The sequence below is a fragment of the Limanda limanda genome, chromosome 17 (genome assembly GCF_963576545.1).
Source record: "Limanda limanda chromosome 17, fLimLim1.1, whole genome shotgun sequence".
NCBI lineage: Eukaryota > Metazoa > Chordata > Actinopteri > Pleuronectiformes > Pleuronectidae > Limanda > Limanda limanda.
In genome coordinates this window covers 22036001-22047120 of record NC_083652.1, presented here as the reverse complement: position 1 = coordinate 22047120, position 11120 = coordinate 22036001, and the positions used below count along the sequence as shown (strand labels likewise).

The following is an 11120-nucleotide window of genomic DNA, read 5'->3' as shown; positions in this document are numbered from 1 at the left end:
TCGTGCCACGCAGCGGAACTAAACGTCGTTTTACCGGAGGTGCTGATGGAAGTACCTGAGGAGTGAGCCATCTCGCTCCCTTCCTATCTCTGAAAGTCGCGCATGTGCAATAGCGACAAAACATGGACCAATGCCGGCATCCGCTGCCTCGCTCACCACGAAGTAAAATGTTCGGGAGAACTTCACTCTTAACATGGCCCGAAAAAAACTACCTGCAATATCTGTGCGGCGGACCTGCTCTCCATGGAAGCAGGACATGTGCATGTGAGGAGGAGGAGTCACGTGTGACATCGTAACGGAGACGACGCGGACTCGCCTCTGTCAGATGTTATATATACACTTTTATACCTGCGCGCAGGATTCTAGAATCCATTACAAAATTATGGTTTAAACTTTTTTTTAACGAGTTTAAAAGCGAAATGTTATCCTATTGCCTGACAAAAATCTTTTTTTAATCACAATTATTTAGTCTGAAGAAGACTGTAGTTTCGTTTGTTGATGTTTTTATTAATGTTACTTTCCCTGTCATTTTTGTTAACTGGAAAAATGGATACTTGATTTTTAATTTATTTTTAGTATCAGCACTTGGCCTGTTCTTGGTTCACAGTAAAAAGGGAAACTTGAATTTAAATTATTTTTTTTAATTAACACTTTACTTTGCCTGTCCTTGGTTTTAAATGGACAAAAACTTGATTTCTTTGCTTTTGTGTCAACAGTGCCCTTATATGCAGCAAAGTTTATTAAAAGACATTTTTTTTAATGAAGAATCGATCTTTATTGTCTTTATTTTCAGTCATCACATGCCTCGAACAACCTCAAGCTAAATTTAAAAGCTGCTTGCTAAATAATTGCAATTGAGAATTTGTGTCATTCGTAATCCGATAAGTCGATTAATCGTTTCAATAATCGGTGACTAATCGACTATCAGAATAGTCGTTAGTTGCAGCCCTAGTGTAAATCCATTTCACCTTCGCTCTTTTGTTTTCCTGGTTTTCCTGTTTGTCTGGTTCCTCATGAGACACCGTATGCAACGTGACCTCAGTTGTGATCGGATCCAGATCGACTGTGTTCCAGGAAACCTCTGGTGTCACAAGTGGACGACTTCACTTGGTTCAGATGAAATAAACCGAGGCTGTTTGGCTCGAGCCCGAGAGACAGAAGAGTCCGTCCTCGTTTACAGTCGAACACGTTCATCTTCCTGAAGGGATTCACCAAACAAAACCTTCACTTTTATCTGTTTGTTTTATTTCTCTTTGCCACAGAGCTGCTGCCGCGGCTGCAGATTCAGTCTTTTCTTTTTAATCTCCAGCGTTGTACGAACATTCCCCCCCCCCATCCTCTCTCCTGTCACTCTGATGCTGAACACGGGCGAGTCCACGTGTCGTCTTGTCTCATGTTGTGGTGCAAAAAACAAATGATGCTGTAGTTTTTTTATTCTTTCTTTAAAGTGTCATGCTCTATATGACATCACATATTTTGGATATTAAGGGAACTGCATGTGAATTTTGAAGATGATTTTATACTTGAATGTAATAATGACCCCCCAACCTTCGCTTGCTTGTTTTTATCACCAATAAAATGTCATTTTGAACATAAATGTTGTGTTCACTGGAATAATCTGTGAAATATTTGGTTACAATAATCTGAGTTGCAGTTAAAGGGGAGGAGCCAGAGAATTTATTTGAAACCTAAATTCAAACCTTGTTTTAATTTGCTCTCCTGTGTCTGTTTGACAGTTTAATGGAAAATGATTCACACATGAAGTTTTTACTTCTGATGATTATTCTTTAAACAAATCTTAACTCATCTTTCAGCCAATAGACAAAACCTACGCTAACAGAAACAATAGATCAAATTCTATAAATATATTCAACTAACTTAAGTCAAGTTATGCTGCATGAGTAAAGATTGCACTACCCACCTTTACAGGTTGTTAAATTATAGTAAGTTATTATTTATTAATAATGTTTTGTTTCGACATTTTCTTGTTTCCTGCAGGAAGCCTAACTGGCCTCTTGTTGCCTAGCAACCGGTAACGCTGCCAACGTGGGAATCTGGGGCGTCAAAAGAAATGGTTAAATACTACATCTGGTCCATCTGTGAAAATAAAATACCTTTCTCATTGTGAATTGATCTATTAATTGACTTTTTTCAATACAACAAATTAAAATGAGAGAATAAACAAATGAATAAGATAATATAAATTACTGAAGAAAGAAATGTGACATTCACATTTCTTTCTGTTAGTAAAAGAAAAACTTCACTTAAGGAAATAATTAAAACGTCAGTTTGCTGTTTTCTCTTTTGGTCTTTTGTATAAACTTTAGATTGTTGTGTTGCATTTGATCTGAGTCTGAATAATTAAAGTCTTTATGAATCTACAGCGGAACCAACACTGTGTGAGTCTCGATCCCGTGAGTCTGAATCCTGCTGAGCTCAGCCTGTGTGTGTCTGCGGGTCGTGCTAACGGCTAACGGCTAAGCTAGCTGGTCAGCTGACTCCATCACGTGACAGCCTCCGGTTCAGCCGCTGCTTCCCGGTGCTGCGGAGAGACTTCAGGAGCCCGGTTGTCTTCGGAGAACACCGTCATGTCCCCGGTAGTTCACAGGTCTCTCGGGCCGGAGGAGGATTCCTGAGCCACCGGCAGCTAACGATGCTAACAGCCCAGTGAGTCCGTCCAGATAGCCGGTGAGTGGACATCTACTTTGGTTCTATAATGTTGGACACTTTGAGAGGACATGTCTCCTGGGACTTGTGTCCGGACCGGTTCCTCTCCAGAACCCGTCTGGTGAGAGTCGGTCCTCACTTCTGATAGAACACACATGAAGTCAGGGCTTCAAGGATCCAACACAACAAGTTTGTAACTCGGTTTAAAATACACGAGCTGTGGGAACCAGTTCAGATACTGGTTCAGTACAGTTCAGTCTGTGTTGTGTGTTGTTGGTCTAAAGGCCGATATATAGTACTGCGACTGCAACTGTGGCTGACCACGCAGTTGCTTCGACGGACTTGTTTTGGTTTATGGTTCTCCAAGCAGTGTTGCCAGCTCCTCAGTAAGGAAAGTAGCTATTGGCTGATCTAAAAGTCGCTAGAAGTCGCTAAATGACGTAATCGCCTAATTTGCATAATTGTAATGGTCGCTGTAGGACGTACAAAAAGTGAGAAAAAAATACCCTAAATATGTTTAGAACTACAAATGAGCTTTCTTCTACGGAAGCGTATTGCATTCACTTGAAAAACTAAATTCTGTTTATTTGAGATAATTATAGGTTCTCAATAAAATAAAAAATAAAAAAAAAAACAGAACTTTTTTTCTTCAAGCGAATGCAATACACTTCTGTATTCTTCTGTTGATTCTTGTTTTTTAATAGTTATCTTGCCATGGAAATAGGCCATCACATCTCAAAATAACTTCATGACTTTAATGCTTACTTTAATCATGACCCACATACAAAATCTATTTTGTCCTATATTGTAAAATGTTAGAATATCAAATTGAATCAAAAGGCTGTTAAGTGGGGTGGAATTGCTAGCTCTACGTCCAACCCTCCTCCTTTATCCGGGCTTGGGACCGAAAAAATTATCCAAAAGACAGACTCTGGCAGAGCAAGTTTTTTTTTTTTTCTTCTTAAGTTTGAAAGGGTTCAGTTTCACCACGTTCCACACTAGAGGTGTGGAAATGTCTCGATGCTTAGATGCATCACGATGTTGACCTTGTGCTCAGTAGAACACGAGACGTGACGCTCACAGTCAGGATTACTGACACCTTAATCATCCCAATAAAAACTAACCTGAACTAACCCTCTGAACTTGAACTAGCTCATTTTAAGTGTGAACCGGCTCAACACTGCAAACAGCTACTGGACACCAGTCAGCATTGAAAGGCAGAAGTAGAAGGGCTGGATCAATAAACTCCTGTGACCAATCCTGCATGAGACTGCGGCTAGGCCCGCCTTTCTCATTAGCATACCAGACTGAAATGAGGGAATGAAATAAATAAATAAATAAATAAATGTGGAAGACATTTATTTAGACATTTCTGTTGTTATTAACGTATTTATTTCTGTATTCATTTATTTCCTTTTTTATTTATTTATTTATTTTTGTATTTATTTATACATTTATTTATTTATTTATTTATACTTAAGTCATGTATGGTCCTCCATACAAATCCGCCAGTCAGTGACAGGTTATACAAGTGGTCATAGTTTCGGATCTCTTCTGCCAAACGTTCTCCTATTTGGTCCATAATCGTTCTTCTAAATCTTCCGTGAATTCTGCCGGTATTATGGGGCATGAAACCAGAAATTAGACTCTGGTCAGGATGTAGAAGCTGACCAATCACAGCCTTGCGGGCTGCGTGAGGCTCGCGTCGCTTTGTCGTATAGTTAGAACAATTGGCGGAAGCACGGAAGCCGCAAGAGGGGGCACGCAGGGGGCGGGTTGCGTGTCTTGCGTGCTTGCGCCTGCCTAAAATCCGACTATAAATCGGCCTTTGCCCGATCAGCAGTGTAACGCTGTCACGAGTCGTCCCTGTCCTCTTGTCTGTCTGAGTTTGTCTCAGAACAACTGGTACGAAAACACAGAGTCATGTTATTCTTCTATTCTGAGGCGAAGCACTGAGTGAGGTCATCAAAGTTTCTTGGATGTTTCACACTTCTTGTATTTGTGTTTCTTCTTTTCCTCCTCAGACGTGTGGTTCACTCCAGCAGAGTTTTTTTTCGTCTTCACTTCCTCAAACAGCTTCAACATGACTCCCGAGGGGAAGAAGCTGCTGAACATCATCATCCTGGGCTTCGGCTTCATGTTCATGTTCACTGCTTTTACAACATGTGGAAACATCGAGGTGCGTTGGACCTGTTCGAGACGCACAATCCCACTCGATACAACACAACTAAACACTTTCTCTCACTTTGTCTTTACAGCAAACAGTTCTGAAGAGCTTCAACAGCACCGAGTTCCACGGGAGCGGATACACCAGGTGCATAACCCCCCCCCCCCCCTCACTCACACATCACTGAGTGTCTCACAGGGTTGATGACGATAAGAGCTTCACTGAGTTCTAGTTCTTCTGTTTGCAAAATCGCTTTCCTCAAACTGTCGTCATGGGACAAATTAATATTCTGAGTTGAACTGTCTCCATCATAAAGTTCTCCACAGACGGGGTCATGGGATTCAGTAATTGTTGCTGTAGGGATATTTGTTTGCAGCAATCATCACAGATTGTTTCTACAGACTTGTAAAACACAAACAGACAAACGTCTCACTTACAATAAATCCTCTTTTCCACCGGTCAAATATATGTAGGACCATACATGACTTAAGTATAAATAAATAAATGTATAAATAAATACAGAAATAAAAAAGGAAATACATAAATTAATACAGAAATAAATAAATAAATACGCTTATAACAACAGAAATGTCTTAATAATTGTCTTAAATATATTTCAAAATGTATTTATTCCCTCATTTCTGTGTTCTTATGCGAATGACAAAGGCGGGAAATCGCAGTCTCATGCAGGATTGGTCACAGGAGTGTAATGATCCAGCCCTTCTACTTCTGCCTTTCAATGCTGACTGGTGTTGACCAATCCTGCTCGAGACTGAGGGACCTCCTACCTCAATTACATAAGAACACTTAAATGTTAAATTAAATAAATGTTTAAATAAATAAAAGTTGGAATAAATGTGGGAATAAGTTTAACACATTGATTAATTTACTTCTGTATTTATGTCCACATGTATTCATTTATTTCTTTATCTATTTCCACATTTATTTATTCCCTAATTTCTGTGTGCTTATGCTAATGAGAAAGGCGGTCCCAAACTCAGTCTCGAGCAGGATTGGTCAACGGAGCTATACACACATGCACACACAGGTCCCGGGGCTCCGCCCCTCACAGTGCAACACACTTGCTGAGAGACAGAAGCAGTGACTCAGACTTGAGCTCGTCACCGCGAAGCAGCTGCTGAGTGACTTTGTAAAACAGTGGAAACTGTGAAAACAGCGAGTTTCTCTGGTCACATCTGCTCAGAGATCAGCTGCTTCATGTGCAGAGCAGAAGCTGCAGCTGGTTTGTACCGAGCTGGAGTTTCTGTTTCCTCCTCCTCTGCTCGCTACTTGTGCTCAGTAGAACACGAGACGTGACGCTCACAGTCAGGAATACTGACACCTTAATCATCCCAATAAAAAACAACCTGAACTAACCCTCTGAACTTGAACTAGTTCATTTTAAGTGTGAACCGGCTCAACAGTGCAAACAGCTACTGGACACCAGTCAGCATTGAAAGGCTGGATCATTACACTCCTGTGACCAATCCTGCATGAGACTGCGGTTAGGCCCGCCTTTCTCATTAGCATAAGCACACAGAAATGAGGGAATAAATAAATGTGGAAATATATTTAAGAGATTTATTTAGACAGACAGGGGGACACACTCTTTCTGTCAAGAGGAAAGACGTGAATCTCCTCTTTCAGCGAGTTCACCTGTGTTTCTAAGTTGACCTACTGACTGGATGTGAGAGCTCAATCTGTGTCTGTCCCCAGCATGGCCATCATCTATGGAGTTTTCTCTGCGTCCAACCTCATCGCTCCGTCAGTGGTGACCATCATCGGACCACAGCTCTCCATGTTCTTCAGTGGGCTTCTGTACAGGTAAACACTGACTCGCATGTTTCCTGTCTGCACCTGTTTCTGCTGAGTCATGCTCCTGACTCGTCCTCACGTTGTTTCCACAGCGGCTACATCGCTATGTTCATCTACCCGTACACGTGGAGCTTCTACACAGCGTCCGTGCTGGTTGGAGTAGGAGCAGCAGGTAACAACACACAATCCAACTTTTGATTTGTGAAACAAACGATTCTCCTCTGCCTGTATGTGGATAAGTGTGTTTGTTCTCCAGTGCTCTGGACGGCGCAGGGAAACGTGCTCACCATCAACTCCACTGACAACAACATGGGCAGAAACAGCGGCATATTCTGGGCTCTGCTGCAGTGCAAGTAAACTCAGGAGTTCTTATCGAGTTAAGACCGTGAAGAAAACCGGTCAAACTCATCGCGCCAATCACTGAGGGCCAGGAACCAGCAACACACTAACTAAAATGGCCACGCCGTTTTTATGTGATTGGTCCTTACCTCATAAAAACAAGCTGCTCTTTAGTTTAAATTCAATAATGAGTCAGAAGAGCAACAATTAAAATATAGTAGAAAAGTGAGAACAGTTATTAGAAACCCATTTGTAGAAACACTCATGATGTGGTGAGGTCCCTCTGGGTCATCTGTTCACACACTCAACTCAATATCATTCATGTGTCTGCAGCATGTTCTTTGGAAACCTCTACATATACTTTGCCTGGCATGGACACGTTCACATCACAGGTAGCTGCCTCACATCAACACTTTACATTACTGCTCGGCACTGGTTCCCATGGTTACCTCCCATGAGAAGCTAAGTGTGACTCGTGTTTTTTGTCTCAGACAAAGACCGGCAGACGGTTTTCATCTCTCTGACGGTGATCAGCCTGGTCGGCTGCTTCCTCTTCTTTCTGATCCGGAGGCCGGACCCCGAGTCGTCCACCCCCGAGGTCACAGAGTCGCTGCTGCAGGCCGAGTCCACAGAGACTTCCACTGACACGTAGGTTTGATATGTTGGTTTGACAGGAACAATGCATTTCAGTTACATGTCTGTAAATACGAGTAGGTCAAACGTCTGGTAACATTATTAAACAAGCCTGAGAAAGAGCAGCACTGTTCTTCACTGGAGGAAGATCTCAGCTGATTCTCTGGTTTGTTAGAAGAAGAGAGGCGGAGCCAAGATGCTTGTTGTTGTTGTGCAATAATGGTTAGGAGTGATACCATAAGATGGTGTGCCTTTAGGCGTTCAATAATTTAGTTATCAAAATAAAATATAAAAACATTAATATTTAAAATATGAATATTAAATCATAACTTGAGTTGATTTAAAGTTCTCTCGGGGCACCACCCTTCACAGAAGGGAAAAGATAGCCAATTTATTGAGCCAATTTATTGATTAAGATCAGTCTCATTTAGATCTAGTTCAATTAGAAATCTCAATATTTACTATTAAAGATTATATAATGAGATTAGATAAGGCGTATAGAGTTCTTGACAGTGTAGAGGTTGGCAAAATGCACTTATGCAACATTAATGAAGGAACATTTTTTAAAGAAAACATTTATTATAAACATAATAAAGTATAAAAACACAAATTACTAACAAAACGTATTAGCTCAACCAAGATGTGCATGTGGGTGTGTTTGAGTGAATGACGGGATCTCAAAATGGTTGTCACACCTTCCTGTGGGCTTTTAAAATGGCCCCGTGTGTCTGTGAAAATGCTAATCGGATAATGGAGGAGTCTGTGTCGAGGGTAACTCACATTAACTTTCATTTAACTTTAACACAATATCACCACATATATCAAACTTTAAAAACACCACACAGATTCAAATAAACAGTCTTGCTTCGTCTAGTATAATAATTAAGCCCAGTATGTTACCAGTCCTCAGAAAGGGAGAAAGTTGCTGTAGTTAAGTGAGCAGTTCGTCCTGACGATTGTGTGAAGTCTTCTGGCTCATGTGGTCTGTGCTTCCGCGGTTCTGTTGAGCTGTGCAGTTCAGTTGCTTTGTTTGAAGTTCTTACCTACAGGACATTGCGTCGCTGCAAGGAGTTTGGAAGAGCTTGAAGGGCGAGGAGATTTCCTTGAGAAGGTGAGCTGGAAGCTCGACCTTTCTCTCCTCTTGTAGATTTGGATGCGAAGAGAAGATGCCAGGCAGGAGCAGCCAGGATTTCTTATTGAACTAGATCTAAATGAGACTGATCTTAATCAATAAATTGGCTATCGTTTCCCTTCTGTGAAGGGTGGTGCCCCGAGATAACTTTAAATCAACTAAAGTTATGATTTAATATTAATATTTTAAATATTAATGTTTTATATTTTATTTTGATAACCAAATTTATTGAATGCCTAAAGGCACATCATCTTATGGTATCACTCCTAACCATTATTGCACAACAAAGGTGAAAAGTCTGAGAGAAAATACGAGCCTGTGAATGTTGGAGTTGTTCAAGAGAAGATCTTCCAGTTAAATCCGTGTCGGGTTCTCTGGCGGCTCATTCTGTGTTTGTGTTATTTTGTGTTTGTGTTCTTGCAGCTCACCTCACTCCGGCCTCTGCTCACAGGCTCTGGATGCTTTCAGTAAGTTTATCACATGAACTTACACTTCATGAGGTTTGATCCTTTAAACACAACCATCTCTCATGTCAACATCCACTTTGTTGTTCGCAGTTCAAGCTTGTAAGATCTTTGTCACCAAAGAGATGCTGCTGCTGAGCTTCACCATCGCATACACAGGTGAGTGGGACGAGGCGTCCTGTGGAGGCGGAGCTTGAACTGAGCCGATGGTGAAACCTCTGCTCTGTCTCCATCAGGCTTGGAGCTCACGTTTTACAGCGGCGTGTACGGGACGTGTATCGGCGCCATGACGAGGTTCGGCAAAGATGCAAAGAGTCTGATTGGCATCTCTGGGATTTTCATCGGCATCGGCGAGATCTTGGGTGAGTTGTCTGAGCTGCCACTCGTCCAAACATTCCTTTAGAATGTGTCACATGTTTGTCACGTGTTTGGAGAGAGAAGGAGGAAACGAGCTGAGCAAGTTGTGTTCTCCTTCCTTCCTCTGCCTGGCAGGAGGGGGCGTGTTTGGGATGCTGAACAAGAACAACCGGTTTGGGAGGAACCCGGTGGTGCTGCTGGGACTCATCACTCACTTTGTGGCTTTCTACCTGATTTTCCTGAACATTGCCAGCGACGCTCCGCTGGCCCCGGAGGAGGGAACCGACCTGCAGGCCTTCATCACCCCGAGGTACGAGGAGCCACGTCCAGGACACAGCTCAGACCTGAGGGCGTGGACGGGTTGTTAGAGGATGAGCCCCCCGACACAGATATGGAAATTGTTCATAGTTTGGTCCATGTCCCATCTGCAGGGGGTATTTATGACCTATACTGCAGCCGGCCACAAGGGGGCGATCCAGATGATTGAGCCTTTCTCATGGGAGCTGTCATGTCGTCCATCTTTATTCAGAATAATTAGTTTTCATAAACTGTTCTTTAAGGAAACTTAACGTCTGTGTGTTGTGTTCAGCGTTGCCGTGGCGATGCTCTGCAGCTTCCTGCTGGGTTTGGGCGACAGCTGCTTCAACACGCAGCTGCTCAGCATCATCGGCGTCACGTTCCGAGACAACAGCGCTCCAGCCTTCGCCGTCTTCTTTTTCATCCAGGTGACTTTAGATCTGCCTGCTCATATTTTCATGTTCAGATTGCATCACATTCGTCCTCTCGTGTTGGATCCGAGTTTCATTCTTCATTGTTTCCATTTGACTCATTTCCTGTCTCGTGTTATTTCCCCCTGCAGTCCATCATGGCCGCTCTAGCCTTCTTCTACAGTAACTACCTGCTGCTGCACTGGCAGCTGCTCATCCTGGTCCTGTCGGGTTTTCTGGGCACGATATCGTTCTTCGTGGCCGAGTCCAGCCGGCGGGCATCCGACTACGACAGCATCTGATCTGCTCCCGGTGAGGAAGAGGAGGGCACAGCAGGGTTTGGCTCGTGCCTGAGAGACAGAAGAGTCCGTCTTCGTTCACGATAACAAAACCTTCACTTTTATCTGTATGTTTTATTTCACTTTGCCACAGAGCTGCTGCCGCGGCTGCAGATTCACTCTTTTCTTTTTAATCTCCAGCGTTGTACGAACATTCCCCCCCCCATCCTCTCTCCTGTCACTCTGATGCTGAACACGGGCGAGTCCACGTGTCGTCTTGTCTCATGTTGTGGTGCAAAAAACAAATGATGCTGTAGTTTTTTTATTCTCTCTTTAAAGTGTCATGCTCTGAATGACATCACATATTTTGGGTAAAAGTCAAATAAAACACGAGGCTTTTGGTTTGCACACGTTTTATTTTATGTCCCAAATCAAATCTCCAGGATATTAAGGGAACTGCATGTGAATTTTGAAGATGATTTTATACTTGAATGTAATAATGACCCCCCAACCTTCGCTTGCTTGTTTTTATCACCAATAAAATGTCATTTTAAACATAAA

The 11120-nt window shown here is 42.4% G+C and overlaps 1 protein-coding gene across 1 annotated transcript; it reads left to right on the top strand.

Moving 5' to 3' along the window:
* Positions 1-2496: 2496 nt before the first annotated feature.
* LOC133022546 (UNC93-like protein MFSD11) lies at positions 2497-11120 on the top strand. The gene is made up of 14 exons (XM_061089365.1): positions 2497-2688; positions 4692-4846; positions 4926-4981; positions 6551-6658; positions 6742-6821; positions 6906-7002; positions 7322-7380; positions 7480-7636; positions 9177-9220; positions 9311-9376; positions 9454-9579; positions 9710-9884; positions 10164-10299; positions 10434-11120. Exons 2-14 carry the CDS (start codon positions 4751-4753, stop codon positions 10581-10583), a joined length of 1350 nt encoding a protein of 449 aa, XP_060945348.1. The 5' UTR covers positions 2497-2688; positions 4692-4750; the 3' UTR covers positions 10584-11120.